The 18,624-nt window shown below is 36.1% G+C and overlaps 1 protein-coding gene across 2 annotated transcripts; it reads right to left on the bottom strand.

Annotated features, from left to right (window-relative positions):
* Positions 1-3,299: 3,299 nt before the first annotated feature.
* Positions 3,300-9,532, bottom strand: LOC133783078 (xylose isomerase). Of its 2 annotated transcripts, none has more exons than XM_062222613.1 (21): positions 9,384-9,532; positions 8,765-8,848; positions 8,542-8,646; positions 8,152-8,226; positions 7,942-8,071; positions 7,763-7,854; positions 7,508-7,558; positions 6,931-7,007; positions 6,800-6,854; positions 6,577-6,678; positions 6,363-6,414; positions 6,095-6,140; positions 5,962-6,017; positions 5,416-5,467; positions 5,221-5,300; positions 5,067-5,137; positions 4,911-4,951; positions 4,711-4,810; positions 4,554-4,625; positions 4,391-4,468; positions 3,300-3,465 (listed from the first exon to the last, which is right to left on the bottom strand). In XM_062222613.1, exons 2-21 carry the CDS (start codon positions 8,828-8,830, stop codon positions 3,430-3,432), a joined length of 1,437 nt encoding a protein of 478 aa, XP_062078597.1. In that variant the 5' UTR covers positions 8,831-8,848; positions 9,384-9,532; the 3' UTR covers positions 3,300-3,429. The 2 variants fall into 2 exon arrangements, with proteins under 2 accessions (XP_062078597.1, XP_062078595.1); XM_062222611.1 differs by lacking the exon at positions 9,384-9,532 and adding an exon at positions 9,318-9,364.
* Between the last annotated feature and the right edge of the window lie 9,092 nt (positions 9,533-18,624).

The raw sequence follows: 18,624 nt of genomic DNA on the forward strand, positions 1-18,624 counted from the left end.
TAAATGAGCTATTACTACTACTAGCCATGAATATGAGACACTAACACACCACAAAAGAAATTATATCTCCATGACTCATGGACATTATCAAGCCGATTTGATAGTGCATCAAAATTCCGAAGGAAATGATATATCTCTTTAAACTTGGTGGTAGGTTTATGTTAACTCTTGTATTTCTATTTTTAATTAGTTTTCAATGTATATTCCCTTAAATATTTAGAATATTCTATTAAAGTAACTGCTGACTGTGTTTTTAGCCAACGACGTGAGAACGTCAAATACGACAAACCTTCAAGACAATTTAAACAACAATGACGGTATAATAAAGAAAATAAAGAACACACAAGATTTTTATAGTGGTTCAGCCCCAATATGTTGGTAATAGCCTAATCCACTTAGAGTTGTGATTATAGATCTGTACTCAAGATCAGATGGACTGAGTCAACTGAGTCTCTTCAGTACAGATTGCAAAAATACAAGAATTCTCTCAAATGCTAGCACTTTCTCTCTCTAGAATACTCAGACCCAAATTTTCTCTCTCTAGAAAGAAGAAGCAGAAGAAGCCCCTCTCTCATCCCATAAGCCCTCTATTTATAGGCTTAGGGTCATACATACGGTATCCCCTAGAACCGAGATATTTTATTATATTTATTACATTTAAATTACAAAGAAACATTCAAAATTCAAAATGTAACAAACCCCCATTTGTGGGAAGAATGAGATATTCCCGCATATCTTGTTGAAGTTGTTTCTGGGAATTTTGACTTAGTCTCCTCTAGCTAGCTGATCCACCTCCTACTGACCACCCATGCAAGTGCTGGTCGGACATGTACATGGTGGTAGGACATATACTTGTTGGTCGGACGTGCATGGTGGTAGGACATACACTTGTTGGTCGGACGTGCATGGTGGTAGGACATGCACTTCTCTCCTCATCCTTGGGGTCTCCTAGGTCCACTCTCTTGAGTTCTCCTCAGACCAAGGTCTCTTGGGCTCTCCTCCTCGGACCTCATCCTTGGGGTCTCCTAGGATCACTCTCTTGGGGTCTCCTAGGACCACTCTCTTGAGTTATCCTCGGATGCACTCTCCTTAGCTCTCCTAGAATGCATTCTCCTTAGCCTCCTAGGATGCACTCTCCTTAGCTCTCCTATGATGCATTCTCCTTAGCCTCCTAGGATGCATCTCCTTAGCTTTCCTCGGACCAAGGTGCACTTGGCTTGGTTATGACATCTTTCAAGCAGTCCAAATTCTTCGTCAGTCTACCGGGTCACTTTTTCACAACTCTGAGGAGTCAATGTATTTATTGACTATTTAATATGTCTTTTACGGACCATGTACTGCCATTTGTCACCTCTATTACCACGTCATCGATATCCAATTTTTGGGGATAACAGTAACAAAATAAATTGTTAAAATCAATAATTTCTGTTATATACATACTTTTTATACAGAAGAGATTTATAAGATAAAATAATATAATAATATAGAATATATTTATACTGTAAATTCTGTAATAAAATTGTTCATGTCCGGTAATGCTAGAGAAGTCATTGATAATATCCCGAAAGTTGTATTTTTGGAATTGTGATAGTCATTCCATCCATTTCATCAAGATAAACAAGACGTATTCTATCATAACTCGTTCTCACAAAAAAAAAAAAATGTGGCGCCAATAAAGCCGTGAGATAAAGTGCTAAAATTTGGTGTAACATTGGAATGGGAAAAAAAAAAGAATATTAGCTGTACAAATATATAAATTTATGTTTTGGTTGCACTTAAATACTTAGTTTATTTATTTTTAGAGTCATAAATACCTAAATTTTATTGATAATGGTTCAACACTAAAATAATTTTTGTCACAACTCCTATTGGTCCATGCCTCTTACATTATACGTGTGACTTTCAGTCCATTTTTGGGAGAGATTTTATTATTATGGTTGTTGTTCCCAACCAGTAATTTATAATTTCATAAACGAGTTTTATAATAATTCCTATAAAAGCAGGAGACAAGGTTTTAATTACGAGAAGAATTGTTGAGTACAGAGTACTACTATTTACCTATCAAAATAATATATATATATATATATATACATTGTAATACAAGCTAAAATGATCCCTCGCCACTTTACTTCTATCATCATACTCTTAAACCAAGTCAATCATATCATATATATATTTTCATAAGAAATTGAAACTATCAAATGCAAGTTATTTTGCTAATTTTAACTCGGTAAAATGGCAAGTGTAATTTGAACAAATTGTTCCAAAAGAAAAGTAACTTTAACTATAGAAATGAAATTGGCATTTTTGAATTGATTGTATTAGAAAGTTGTATTAAATTATATTATATTTGGTACAGAATTGAATTGTATGAATTAAAACTAAATAAATTAAATATTTTAAAACAATATCATAAGTGATACTACCGTGACCCCGACCCTGATAGGGATCTCGAACCCAACCCTAGATCAGGATCCGGAACCCGGCATGTCCCCGAAACTTACCACAATACGAACTTAATATTCAAAATATTACAATACAAGCTAATATGGGTGTACACGGTGTGATTTGAACGGTTTGAACACTTTTTAATACATTACGTCACAAGTGCGGTGTAGTAGCTAGAACACACCGTGCGGTGTGATTTCGTTGCACCAAACCGACCAAACCAAACCATTTTTTGCAGTGTGGTTTGGGTGGTTTTCTACGGTGTAAGTGTGTTAAAAAATGTATGAGATAAAGATGGTGATAGAGAGGAGGCACAAATGAGATGAGAGAGGAATGAGTTGTTGTGTATGATGTTTTAGAAAATAAGGTTATACCCTAATTTAAGTGGGCTCCTAGTTTCATATTGAGTTACTAAAAAATGGTATATATGTAAAGTTTAATTTTTTTTAACATATTTATAAGTATACGGTGCAGTGTGGTGCAAACCAAAATTTCACACCGCCAAACCGTGCACCGCACTGCGCAGTTTAACTAAAATACAAACCATACCAAACCATTTCACTTTTGACATTGTAATTTGCGGTGTAGTGTGATGCGATCGGTCGCCGCGGTTTGCCGGTTTAGATGCTCACCCCTACAAGCTGATGGGCATGACAAACTAGTATATATTAGCATAGCTGCTCCGAGTGATATTTTGTCAAATTTGACATGAAGAATCATAACTGGGGAAATGCCAACTTGGGCAATTTATGCTAACATCACCACTGGATGGTGTCATCGATCAACTAATGTTCAATTAATTTAGAAAGTAAAATTAACTAAGATAACTACAAATGTATTAACAAAGAAACTTAAACCGAGAAAGGTGGCAGAGTATATTTTATTAGTGAATAGTTTTTCTATGTTTTCCTCTAAAAAAAAAAGAAGAAAAGAAAGAAAAATAAAACTTTAAGTAATTCAACCATCTACATCTCCATTTATCTACAGAGCAGACTGGAAAATCATCTCCGCCAGTTCCTGCACCACAAAATCAGTAGTTAAACACTTAAAAATCATGTATTCACAAAACTGCTGCTAAAGATTTTGTCCCATTATGTACTTTGTGCTTAATTTTATGTACTTAAAATTAGAATTAATGTACTTCCAGTTGGTTTTCAATCAATCTAAGTTTTAGATATAAAATACATTAAATCTAGAACCAAGTGTATAAAACTTGACACAAAGTCAATAACGTGATAAAATCCAAAGCCAAGGTTATATATATAAGTAATTTGCTAAACTAACAATCGTCTTTTTTCCAAAAAAAAAAAAAATTTGCCAAACTAACAACAAAAAGTTTGAAACGAACAAAATAACCATATTAAAGTAATTTTATGAGCTCGATTGACCATGTTGGTTATTTATAATTTACACTAAAAACTTAGGCACCAACAAATGTGACATGTTTTTTGAATTAGGGATGATACACTGCGGTTTCACATTTACAAATAGGATTGAAAATATGTCACATCATTGAGTGTAAATTTTTAGTATACATTTTGTATTCCAACCAACAATGGTATGAAACTTGATTGTCAAACCTTTCTCTTTGGAAATTGAGAAGTGGGCTAGAGGAGGCAACATGGGATTAAACAACTATTGTACCATACTTGCACGAAGTCTTCAACATAATTATTTTGTACCGATCAACAAAGCGTTGTTTGCAAATCCAAACAAGAAAGTTATGAATAAAATTGATGAAGATTTCGTGAAGGCATGGTAAAATAATTTATTTCTCCCAGCACTAATCCTAATCTCAACTTCAAGATGATTCTGTTTTGAACCCTTAAAGATGAACTTTGACTTTATGAAATGTGAAAATTTAACTACTACTTATTTGTAGGTTAGACTAATGAATGTGACTTGTCCTATGGCAATATTTCTCAGAGATTTTCTAAGTTACCTGCTTAGCAGATGGAACTTTGGGTTCACCCCATTCGATAGCTTTCTTCTCGAGAAATTCGAAATCAGCTTTTCCAGCCTGTGGAAAGAGGCAACACATGAACCAGTCATAAATAGACATTTAGAACATAAGCAAAGATAAAAACACTTTAGGAGTCACTTACCTCAATTAGAGCACCAATTTCAGAGTCAAAACTTGAGTATCGTTTTTGAACAAGCTCATCAAGACAACCAGCCTAATTTCAGAGGAAAAAAAAGAGAGCATAAATTTTAATTAGAGGTAGAGTGAAAACACACAAAAAAAGAACGTAGATATGCAACCTTAATGATCTTGGCAACATTTCGAAGTCCACGGGCAAGTGTATCCATGCCGCTAATGTGAGCGATAAACAAGTCTTCAACATCTGTGCTCTCTCTTCGTCTAACAAATCAAAATAAAATCAGAGGCATTCATGACATCCATAATTATGTATGATATATAATAAAGCAGGCACAAATAATAAGGAAAGAAGATAACTAACAGTTTCGCATCAAAGTTGAATCCCCCTGGTGCTAATCCTCCCTGTGAAATGTGAAAAAAGAAGCACAAAGAAAATATAATTAGATTCACTAACAAGTTTATAGAGAATACATTTGAGATTGAAAAAGAAATTGATAGAAAAGATTCTCTAACATACATTTTTCACAACGCTGAGCATCACCATGGTAGCCTCCCCAATATCTGTGAGAAACTCATCTGTATCCCAACCTGTATCGAAAGAAGTTTCATGTTACAAATTACAACTTCTGTTACTGCTACATATTAGGACAAACAAACAAACTGTGACATACCAACTTGAGGATCACCAGTGTTTGCATCAATATTTCCCAATATACCGTTGAGTCTTGCAGTTTCGAGCTCATGATGACAACTGCAGAGTAAAAGGTTCATATAAGTTCAAGGAATAAGTCTACATTTTCATCTAAGGAGATGTTGAAATTACACATTTTATTTAAGAACTTATAACAACGTAAAATGTGATATACCTGTGACCCGATAGAGTTGCATGGTTGCACTCAATGTTCAGTTTGAATTCTCCTACAAAAAGAATGGGACATGTGCTTGAGAGATAGTTCTTTATTACAAGTAAATACAGAACAGGAAAATGTTTTCAAGAAACTTAGTTTAAAGGATATTGGGTAAAGAGTCATCTCATAGAAACCTCACAAGTGTAGTAAGAGATAGATTATAAAATTGCTATATTCAATGATAATTCTCATTTTTATAGGATTGGCAAGGAAAGAAATAAAGCAGGGAAAAGAAAAAGAAAGTGACCAGTCCTGAAGTTTGCATAACACAACCAGAATTGCCAGCAGTAACAACACAGAAATACATACATTACTTAATCAAAATAACTTTTTTTTTTGTCATGAAAGACGGTTAACAATTGCAATATTAGTGGGTGGGGGGGAATCTGATATTCTAGTTATGTGGTTCACAAGTATAGCGAACTGCAAGTTTAAAACTATAAACTACTGAATAAATGTGTTAAGATGGACATAGAAATTATAAAAGATGGTTAAAAAGATCACCTATAAGGCCATATTTTCGCAAGAAATTTGCTGATGTTGCAGCATCCCAGTCATACCTGAGATAATAATATCACCTTGTGAACATAGCGAGGAGAACATATCATATTAGAAAGTGAACAGGAAATAGACATACTGATGTTTAGTAGGTTCTTGGGGCTTGGGTTCAATTAGCAGTGTCCCTAAATAGCACAGCAGATGAAAAAATATAAGTTCCTAGTAGAACTTTAGCTCGGTAAAAATAACAGAGAATACTTATCAGAACTCTTTATGAAGTAGAAAAGAAAACAGGTTAGGCGACCATTCCTTGCTCACATATTTTAGTACTTTCCTTCAATCAATGATCTTTTAATCAAATATTTAGTGTGCAATCATTTAGTTAATAATCTCAATATGCAAGGTACCATTGAATCCAATTTTCTTCTTGTAGGCAACAGCAGCTTCGAGAAATCTTGCCTGCAAATAGTAATTGAAAAGCTCAAAAAAGGAAGAAAGTAAAGTGATGAAACAAATAATACAAGTGCTAGATTGCTACCAGCTTTTATACTCAGAGCCAATATCTATAAAATTAAGGCCACATAAAAATTAGAATATGAAAAAGTTATGACATGAACGAACCATATGATCAAGTTCACGTCCCATGTCAGTGTTCAAGAGACTCTGATAACCCTCACGGCCACCCCAAAATACATAATTTTCTCCTCCCAAATAATGTGTGACCTGTAGAATGCATATTAATATTCACACATATTAGTTTTTCAAGGACAAGTAACGCCATTTTTTAATTTGAGTAATGGAAACAAGCACACTCTCACTCGACATTACAAGCACATATACCCACCTCAATAGCTTTCTTCACTTGGGCAGCAGCATATGCATATACACCTAATTCAGAACTGTACAGCATTCACAAAATTAGTAGTAGAATTAGTCTATAAACAAAATACTATAATAGTATCATTTAAAGATTACCTGGTGGCGCCACCATGCATGTAGCGAGGATGCAAAAACAGCTGAGCTGTACCCCACAAGGGATGAATTTTAGAACCCTGTACAGTCAATGAACACAAGATGGTGCAACAAAATCAAGTTATAGTTTATAGTAAGAGAAGAAAGAAACATCAAATGGAACCACAACTTAAGATTAGAATTGGATTGCTCCGGGAAAGAATGTGAGTTATCATCATTTTGTTCTATACCCGCTTGGTAACCAAGCACAAACAACATGGAACAATGATCATAGGGAATTGCAGTTTCTATTACATAAATATATATATATATATAAATATTATAAACTCTAACTTAATGCATAAGTTTGTAGATATCAAAGAGTTGAAATAAACCTCTAATTTCCAATAATATTCAACAACTAAATTTCTATGAGAAAAGAGAACCTCCTAAAGTTATGAAGAAATTCGTTTAATGCAAAGACATACTTACATAATGAACCTACTACTTGAACATAAAAAAGGTCAGATTTAAAAAAGCATTAAGAAATTTATGCATGGAAATACACAGGACATTTCTCAGTTTAGTCAGGTAAAATTACCTGAAGTTCCTTAGCAAGTGCCACCACTTCATCCAAGTTAGCATTACTTTCCTGAAACAACACAATACAACAATGAATTGTTTTCCAAGGCTTATGAACCATTATTGGTAAAATATCGAACCACGTTTTCATTTCTGTCACTTATAATTTCAGAGAGAAAACAACAAATTCCAATTTCATATATTCTTCTCTAAATAAGGTAAACCATCACTGGCATAGACATGACAAATCAAAAGAGCCTAAATGATTACTCACCTCCAGGGTTTTCCCATCAGGGGCTATATCTCTGTCGTGGAAACACCACAAATCAACTCCAAGCTTGTCAATGAACTCAAAGTTGGCTTGCACTGCATTTTTTAAAGTAAAACATGATTTCTTCGTACTTCAAACCACACATTTTTTACTACCAACACAAAATGAATATTCAGTCTTACTTCTTCTTTTTGCCATAGCCAATGAATTTGTTCCATCCTCCCAAGGCCAAGATTTAGTTGGTGCACCAAATGGATCAGCTCCAGTTCCACGGAATGTGTGCCAAAATGCTACACTGAATCTAAACCAATCCTGTAGCCAGAATTGAAAATGTTAATACCTTACTAAATTGAAAACTTACATAAGAAAACAATTTAGAGAAAGAGACTAACCTTCATTTTCTTCCCTAGAATAACTTCTTCGGCATTATACCACCTAAATGCAAGTGGGTTCTTGCTAGAAGGGCCCTGAAATTAGGATTATAGGCTCATCATGTAAATTTAATTTGTAGAAAGAAACAGATTGGTAGTAAGTTTCACATGTAAACTATGACCATTTCAGAAACTGAGCATTGACAACTTCAAACAATGGTGTAATTTTTAGCAATAGCCATTGAAATAAAGGTTAACTTCCACAGATTGTCTTACTATATAATTACATATAACGCTGAAGGTTCCATCCACGACATGATGCAATTGAGCCAATGATATATTTGGCATGTAATTTACCATGCTAACAAAACTAATCAACTTTGAGAGGAAAACAGCCACAGTTATTCTTACCTCATACTTAATTTTTGGAATTTCAGGGAAAAATTCCCCTTTCCATTCACCAGAATCATTGCATTCACTTTCCAAATTAGCTGGGCATGTTTCTGGACCACCAATCTGCATTGAAGAAAGCCATAGACAAATAACACAAAAAGAAAGAATAAATGACCAACAATCTTAAAAACCAAAACCATTGTAATTAAACAAACTATATCAAAATAAGATTTCTTTTTACCACTCCAAAGGTCAGCACACTCAAACAAAGCAGAAGCATATATATCTCTGCAGGCTTCATCTTCATTGTCACTCGCAAATAATTCTGCAATACATAATGCACAAGAATAAATGATCATGACCATCCATCAAATAATCAATAAGCAACAGTAGCAAAAATGCAATCTTTACAGCATCCACAATCAATCTAACAAAGACAAGGCCATATTTACCTATTCATAATGAAGAGCAGAAGACATGGATATAAGAAAATTGTTTCTTTTTCCCATTCATTCATGTATTTACTCAGAGTGGAAACAAGTTTACTTAAGAAAATAATTCATAATTGATCAATAAACAAGCCCAAAAATTTGAGTATAAAATTATATGAGCAAATTTTGGAAAACTGAGAATGAAAATAACAGATATTAACATCGGTTTAAAGAATTAAACAATAACCAGAAGAGTCTCCTGTGCATGAAACTATTGCCTTGCACATAAAAAGCACATAATATATATAGATTAATACAGAATAAAAATCCCAGAAAAGGGTTCAAACATCGATAGATAATAACCATCAGCAAAACCCAGAAAGAGAAAAGGCAGAAGAACTCCAAAGAAGAAGAAAAACTGAGACTTACAAACTGAAATAGGTAACAATGGCGATAAGAACGAATACTCAGATCAGTCAAACCCAGAGTGTATATATAGTGGCTTATTTTTTTCTAATAATGGCGTAAAAATAGGCTAAAAAGTTTAAAAGCTAAACAAATTAATTTAATTTAATATAAAATAAAATATAGTTTGTTCATAAAGATTACGCTCCGTACAAGTGGGGCTCTGATACGAAGACAAGTGTTTCACGAAATTGAATTTACTATTTTATCTCATTTGCTTTAGGCTTTGTTTGCTTTTGTACAGTGTACTGAGTAGGGGTATTTATGACATTTTTTTCCGACGATATCCTAAATTGGATAATATGATAAAGTCACCTGCTGTTAGAAAAACTGCACATCGGATTGGCTTACCATTTTTTTTCATAAGGAAAGCTAATAAAACTTGTAGTTGGTAAAAGTACAAGATGTGATTTTTTTAATCTCAATCTTATGAGTACTAGAAAATATTCTTTTTATAATTATTGAAAATTATATATATATTTAAATTAATTTTCTATCTTGATTAAAAAAATATTTATTTTATATGTTAAATATTTATTTTTGTATTGTATTATATTATATGAAATGATATTTAAAAATGAGTTGTATATAAGATTTTTATTTTTGAATTTTAAATTAAAAAAATATAAAAGAGTGAGAAAATGTTGCTAAAAATAAATTAAAAAATAGAATAAATAAAATGAGAAAATAAATAGAGTGGTTTAAAAAAAAATTAGAGTACCACAAAAACTCTTTAGAACCTAGCTTTATAAATATATAGATAGATAAATTGTTGTGAGTTATTTTTAAACTATTCAATATCATATATGTGTTAGCATGATAACAAATTAACTAGATTTTAAATTGAGAGATACTCTTATAACTTATTATATAAAAAAGCTTTGATGAAATCTAATCACCCCTAGCTAAAGTAGTTGGGACTTTGGGCTTGGTAACCCATGGTCGGAGTTCAAAATATGAGAAGAAAGAAAATTGTGTATTGAATTGAATAACATTTTGAATGAATGAGTTTATACATATGGCCTTTATATAGCTTAGTAACCAAAGGTAATAAGTAATGGGAAATTTGAGTTTTAATGCAATAAGTGACACTACATTTGAAAAATACTCTATCCCTATAAGACTCTCGTTTTGATGCTACTAATGACGTTACTATCCAAAACACCCCTGGCATAATTTTCTCAAACTCTCCGTATTCTCTCCCAAAATACCTGAACCAAGCAAACTTTGAAATCGATAGGCCTCGATTGAATCCGTAGAAACCAACCTTCATTGTCTTCCACGACCACAAACAAGGGCTCCCAAAGGGTCGGGCTTGACGATCGGAGAAGGGGAAAGAGAAAACGTCGAGCAAGCCAACCAAATTTTTAGGAAACAACCTCAAAGAAAGCGAAGGTGAGGGATTTCGTTTTTAATCTGCAATATGTGTATGTGCCTGGTTTTTTTTGTTGATTTTTGTTCATAGGATATATCGGGGCTGGGAATGAAGAAATCTGGGTTTTTTTTGATATTTTTCATGCAACTCGATAGAAATCGATAAGAGTCGATAGTATAGGATAGAGACTGGATTAGACTGTGCCTTGATAGGAATCGATAGGACTCGATGATACAAGGCTTTGGGAATTTTTAGAACCTACCTCGATAGGAATCGATAGGACTCGATGATACACGGCTTTGGAATTTTTAGGACCTACCTCGATAGGACTCGATAATACACGGCTTTCGGATTTTTGGGACCCACCTCGATAGGAATCGATAGGCCTCGATAGGACTCGATGATACAAGACTCTGGGATATTTTAGGACATACCTCGATAGGAATCGATAGGCCTCGATAGGACTCGATATTACTAGACTTTGGTTTTTTGGCCTTACCTTGATAGGCCTCGATAGTAACCCGATGATATTATTCTTTGTGATTTTTGGAACCCACCTCGATAGGCATCAATAAGACTCGATAGAACTCGATAGTTTCTGCCTCGATGGGACTCAATAGGCCTTGATAGTAACTGCCTTACCAGATTGTTTTACATTTTTAACATTTTTTTAAACATTTTTAACATTTTTTTTCCAGATGCCTGACCTTATTGTGTCGTTGGAGAAACACTTTCCTGGTCGTGTCACTTATAGGGGTAGTGTCTACGTGGATACCCTTATAGAGCAGTTTAAGAGGCATGGTCTTATTGAAAGGGCACAGGCATGCCTGTTGGGACAGTTCTTTAAGGCGAAGCCATTTAGTTTTTCTGGGGTTCTGCTGCATCAACTAATGTTGCGTAAGGTAGAAAGTAAGAAGCCTGAAGAGGGTCAGTTCTACCTGGGCAACACTCTGTGTAGATTTGGTATTGCAGAGTTTGCCTTAGTTACCAGGCTAAATTTTGGGAAATCATCGTCCCTAAATGAATTGAAAGAGCATCTTTCAAGTGATTTGATCATCCAGGAATATTTTAATGGTGATTCGAAGGTTAGTTTTGGTCAGTTGGAAGATGCATTGAAGGCCTCCACTAACCCAGAAGATGCATTTAAGTTGGGTTTGTGTTATTTGATAGAGGGGGTACTGAATGCCCCAGAGAAGACAACAACGATATGGGGAGATTCCCTGAGGATGGTTGAGGATATTGATTACTTTTTCAAGTATCCTTGGGGGAAGTTGTCATTTAAGAAGGTTAGCAAAGGAGTTCAAAAGGACATGAAGAAGCAATTGAAACACTACGAGGAGAAGAAGAAAGAGGGATCAAGCAAAAAATAGAAGGAGGCGAAGTATAGTTTCAATTTCTATGCACCCGTGCTTCTTTACTGGGCTTTTGAGGCCATGCCTTCTCTCGGGAGTAAATTCGGTGAGAATAGTGGGAATCAGATTCCGAGGATGCTTAGCTGGGCTACGAAGACTGATATCACTATTTCGACAGCTCTATTGGTTCCTATATTCGCCAATCATCGAGTAAGTTCCATTTTATCTTGTTAAATGTCACAAATTAATTGATTAACGATTTATTTTATTAAAAAATTTCTGGCACATGTTATTCAACCATGCAGTTAGTGGTATTTTCCATGCTGAAGCCACGTCCCTGTGAGGTAGTCTACTACAATAGCCTCCCAGAAGTTGATTCCAGGTTATTCCCTGAGTTAGAATCAACTGTGGGGGAGGCTGGGACTGCAGTGGATGAAGTAGCGGTACCTGAGAAGAAGGCAGAGAAGCTAGCAAAAGTTGCAAAGGAAGCCTCCATTTTTTATGAGGATATCCCGAGGGTTGAGGAGGGCACTTCACAGGCCTGTGCAGCTTCATCTAGTCAGGTTGCCCAGCCTGATTATGAGCAATTGATGCAGAGGCTCAAGAGGGTTGAGGAGGGCCAGGCAACCTTACTACAGAATCAGACCACGATCATGGCTCAGTTGGCGCAGCTGCTTTCACTGGTCTCAGGTCAATCCACCGACGTAAAATCAGATACAAAGTCTGATATCTTGCCTGCAGACTACGAGCACGGTGATCAACCCTCCACTCCACAAGCCCAGACATCTGTAGCTGCCAGTGATGCTGACAGTCCCAGTGTACGAGTACTGCAGCCCGAGGAGGCAACTGGCCTTGAAGTTGTCAGGAAGAAACACAGGCCCAAGCGTATTGATGACTTCACCGACCCAACAAAGAAGATCAGACTAGATAAACAGGGGCTAGTTGCTGAACCACTGAGGAAGTATGACCCACAGCAGGAGAAGAGCTTCCATAAGTGGATCATCGGGAAGCTCGACAATAAGAGAGACCGGAACGTGTATACTGGGACGCACGGTGTGGCATGGTTCTTACAGTTGCACCAGTCCAGACTTGGCTTTGGGATTCGGTATGTAAATTACATTCATGTTTTCAATTCAATATTAAAATATATTGATGGTACTGACGAATTTTTATGTTTTTTTAGCATATTGATGCCGCTTTGCACATGCTACGTCGCCGACGCCACTTTTACCATGCTGCATTTCGGCAGGATGCTGCGATCATGAACACCACCTTCCCCCAGGTGTGCCTAGGTCGTTGGAATCATTTCAGAGAGACCGACACTAAGTATACATGGGACAAAGATGTGCGGAGAATGTTGAAGGGAGATGATAATCAATTCCTTGTATCATGGCAAAATGTGAGTGAAGTATATTTTGCCTTGCACGTCGAGAAAGTCGCGCATTGGATCGCCATTGAAGTCTCCATTCCAACGTGGTGCATCAACATTTATGATTCCAACCATAGCGTGCTCAGTCCCACTCTGATGGAGGAAGCGATCAAGCCTTGGTGCTTATTGTTGCCTTCGTTGTTATGGTGTTCTAGCATGTTTGACGACCATGAGGACCTCCAGGTATATCCTAAGCAGAATGCAAAGCCTTTTTCTTATTGTTGTATTCCTCCAGAGGAGTGTCCGCAGACTAAGACAAGGCATTCCCCTATTTAATTAGTGTATTTTGAAATCTACAAACCAAAATTATTTTTATCTTCTATTGACACAAAATCGATTATATGCAATGGGGATTGTGGTATGTTTGCCATCAAACATATCGAGCATCTGGTTGCCAGGCTACCACTCGATACTGTTATCGATGAGAACATCCAGCATTTCAAGACCAATTGGTGTGTGGACCTGTTCTATAAGAATTTGGCCCCGTGATTCTCTTTACATTTTTGTCTTACACATCTTGTATAGTATAGCATATAGTTAGTTTTGTATATTATTTTTTATCAAACAATATTTTTTGAAAAGGTTATTAAATAAAAAAGTACTAAATTCACATAATGTGTCTGCCTCGACATCCAAACCACCAAAGTATTAGAAGAAGTATTCCATATAATAAATGCAGCAAAATCAATTAAATAATTACATAACACAATATTTTAAATCCTAGCCTTACATGACTTCCTATTGCGCCCACTACCACCACATCTGCTACACTTACGTGGCTTGACAATCTTTTCCCCGCGTGAAGCATAGCGATTTGTCTTTCGCCTACCCACTTTCTGTTTCCTAGGCCTTCCTACAGGGGTTTTCTCAACAGGGACGCCGACAACTGTATCTCTGATGTGATCAGGGATTACCCATTCATCCTCGTTCCCAACAGGGTAAATAGTATCTTTATAAGTGTTCTTCAATGCCTCGATTCTATAATAAGGGGAACACAATGTGTAAATGTTTATGCTTCTTTTTCTAGCTGCAATAAAAGCATGTACACAGGGTATCCCAATGGTTTGGAACATGCCACAAGAGCATGATTTTGTGGCCAAGTTCACCTCACCATCACCATTACCATCGACCACAAGAAATTCGTGATGACCAAAGACTTGGACATCTAAAAAAATTGTTTTATCACTTATTTGCTTCAAATCTTTTTCCATCTCAGGTGATAACACAGTTGTTGTTTTTGCAGCTTTTTCACGTCTATCTGCAAACCAAGACTGAAGAGTGAATCTTATGAATTCAAGAAAGTGGCGACTGGAAAGCTCCTTGCCTCCTTGGTCTTATTGTTAAAGCTTTCTGCGTAGTTACTCGTCATGATATTGTATCGGTTACCAGGAAAATAAGCACTACTCCACCTTTCAAAGCCAATTCCCTCTAGATATTGAGCAATGGGTAGATCAATTACCTTAATCTTCTCAAAGAACTTGTGAAATTTCGTTCTTCGAAATGCGTACGCTGCACACCCCATGATGTCTTGCACGTGGTCAGTTTTGAATTTTGCCACAACATTCATACAGATATGATGGTAACATGCACCGTGATACGCATCTGGGAACACAAGCTCCAAAGCATGATTAATGCTTTTATGCCTATCCGATACAAAAGCAAGGTTCTCAACGTCCCCTATGGCTTCCTTCAATTTTCTCATGAAATAAGTCCAAGAGTTATGGTTCTCACTATCCACCAATGCAAACGCAATTGGAAACAACTGGTTGTTTGCATCCAACGCAACAGTACAGAGCATGTGGCCACCATACTTATTCTTCAAGAATGTGTCATCCACACAAATTACAGGACGAAAGTACTGGAAACCACACCTAGAAACACCGAGGGAAAAGAATCAATACAAGAAACGACCATCTTCTGCTACAAAATCAATAATTGTACCTGGGTTTTTATGCTCCAACTGACACAGGTATCCAGGTAACTTGGAGTATGATTCCTCAAGTGTCCCTCTGACATACATAAGAGCCTTTTCTCTGCATCTCCACGCTTTCTCATAGCTCATTTCGACCCCAAAATGGTGCTTCATGTCCTCCCTTATGTTGTTTGCCATGTACCGAGTACTGTCAGTAGCAAATTTCCTCTTGATTGGGTGCCCAACAACCCACAGTGATGCTTGAAGGTGGTCCTTATCTCTTATTTCTTGTGAGAAAGTGTGTACTTCGTTGTATACAGTAATCTCAAACATTTCAGATCGCATTTTTTTCTTACCCCTCAGTCTCCAACCACAATCAGGATCCTTGCAAGTAATGTACCACACATCAGTCCCAGATTTCTTCACCATAAACTCAAAATTATTCTTTCTCGCAAATATGGATCCTTTGGTTTTCAATTCAAGCTTATTCTGAAAGAACTTCCCAAGGTGCAATTCTCCTGAAGCTTTGCTGGTTGAGGAATGATGTTAATGTGAGGCCTCTATATCCTCTTTGGTGAACATGGGAGCACTCCATGTTCTACGATCTTTACCTAAGTCCAATGGAGAACTCCATCTAAAACTATCATCGGTTCTACTTGGACCTGGACGACTATTGCTGGTCCCAGGTGTTTGCCGGTCTTCTATTCTACGCTCCTCATCTACCATAACATCTTAACTCTGTGTTGGAAAATCTGCCCTAACATTTGGCCCACCAAGATCTGTTGCATCAGCAACAGGATCGTCGTTGACATAAGGTTCGTAGCCATAGGGATCGTACTCTGCCGTGTCATGCACAAATGACAGATCTCTAACCGGGATATCATTATGGACTATGACATCTGGATTTGTCTCGAGAACACATGTTCCAACGTCACCTTGAGTTCCTTTGAAACCATGACATGGAGGAGAAATGTTCTCTTCAAATCGAACTTCTTTATTAACGCTGGCAGAAGCCGATGCATTTCTTACACCTCCATTCTTAATCAATGTCACACATAGAGGAATGAGCTTCTCTACAGATTTCGATACTAACCCAATGAATGCACGCACATGCCTATCATTTTTTATAACGGTAGGTTTGACGGATTGTGATAGGCATGTGTACGGGACCTCAATTTTCAAGTCATGCACATATTTATCCACTTCAAGCTCATCGTACAGAATGTCAAGCAGTTGCTCATATGTCACACCCTTCTCCACGAGCAGAACTTGATTTTCAGCATCTCTGAAAATCCAACCCCTATTTTTGAGTTTCCAAACACCATTGAATGCAAAAAATACGAAAACAATTGAATCTGCAACAAAAAAACAAAAAAAAAGGTCAAAAAGTTAAACTACAACATAAAATAGAAAATATCGATTTCTATCTATATATGTCGAGTCCTATCGAGGTCACACATATCGAGTTTTATCGAGTACAGTCGAGGACTATCGAGGCAAACAATCCAATAAAATTCTTATACACCTATCGAGTTTTATCGAGGACTATCGAGGCAAACAATCCAATTAAACTCCTATACACCTATCGAGTTTTATCGAGTACAATCAAGTTATTAAATCCAATTAAACTCTTATACACCTATCGAGGACCATCGAGGTATTAACATCCTAACAGTATCGAGGCATGTCGAGGTCCATCGAGGACCATCGAGCCAGCATGCATGCAACACATCGAGACCTCTCGAGTTTCATCGAAACTCATCGAGGCAGGAAAAAAATCCAAAAAAAAAACGCACGAAGTATCCAAAATTCATTCGACAGTGAAAAATTGCAATAAAACATGAAGGCATACACAGTTCTGTTCGAAATAAGACAAGTAATGTAACCAGACAAGTTTCCTCACTACATATAACAAATATATACTTACCCATACGATTTTTTCCCCTAGATCCGAAATCCAAAATGAAGTTTCTTTACTTGAAATGACTCACAACTTGCCCCTAGATCCGAAATGCAAATTAATGGTGGCTGGCTTTTTTTTGTGTGTACGAGAGTTTGAGAGATAGAGAGGGAAAACATAAGAGATAGAGAGTGAAGACTATGAGAAAAAGAGAGGGAAAATTATGTCAGGGGTATTTTGAGTAGTAACGTCATTAGTAGCACCAAAAACGAGAGTTATATAGTGATAGGGTGTTTTTTAAATGTAGTGTCACTTATTGCATTAAAACTCAAATTTCCCTAAGTAATATGTTATAACAAAAATTAAACCAACATGAGTAATTAGTATTAATTGAAGAGTGATGCTAGTCACATTCTTTTTACATACTATTTCACACAATGATGGGGAGATTTTTTTTAACAGTATAATTTATTAAGAGAGGGACCATGTGACTTATCATAGGTGATTAATAATATTGACACATCATTGTGTGTACAAATAGTGTATAAAAAAGTGTGTTTCAATCATTACTCATTAATTGAATTAACAACTAACTATAAAGTAACAACCTAAATGAATCCCAATACGCCCCTTCAAGATGGAGTATACAAATTTATGATTCCCATTTTAGATATTAAATCTCGGAAAGGAGTTGGAAAAAGGGATTTGGTTAGGACATCAACTAGGTTGTTGGAAGATGTAACATGAATCATTTTGACGATGCCTACTTGGACCTTTTTTCTAACTATATGGCAATTGATATCAATATGTTTGGTGCATTCATGAAAGATTGGGTTCTCAAAGATATGTATTGTTGCATTGTCGTTAAAAAAAGCAAAGTTAGAGTAGATGGAGTGTATCAAAGTCTTAGGGAATAGCAAACACCCAATTGATTTCACAAGTGACACTGGGCATTACTATTCTGCTTCAGTTGAGGACCTTGAGATTGTATGTTGCTTTTTAGACCTCTATGAGACAAGATTCTTGCCAAGAAAAATGCAGTAACCTAAAATGGATTTGTGTGTGTCAACACAAGTACCCCAGTTGGCATCATCAAAAACTTTTATATTGGTATCTATCTTGGAATGAAAGAACAAGCCTTGACCAGGAGTGCCTTAAGGTATTGTAGAAATTTGTTAGCAGCTTTAAGGTGAGATACTTGAGGATAAGATGGATATTAAATTAGCATGTTGTTGAA

The sequence above is a fragment of the Humulus lupulus genome, chromosome 6 (assembly GCF_963169125.1).
Source record: "Humulus lupulus chromosome 6, drHumLupu1.1, whole genome shotgun sequence".
Taxonomy (NCBI): Eukaryota; Viridiplantae; Streptophyta; class Magnoliopsida; order Rosales; family Cannabaceae; genus Humulus; species Humulus lupulus.

Coding starts and splice junctions, on each gene's coding strand:
- LOC133783078 (XM_062222611.1), bottom strand. Junction 6,679..6,799: donor AAGTGAAGAAAGCTATTGAG/GTGGGTATATGT, acceptor TGCATTCTACAG/GTCACACATTATTTGGGAGG. Junction 4,469..4,553: donor AAATTGGTGCTCTAATTGAG/GTAAGTGACTCC, acceptor CTCTTTCCACAG/GCTGGAAAAGCTGATTTCGA.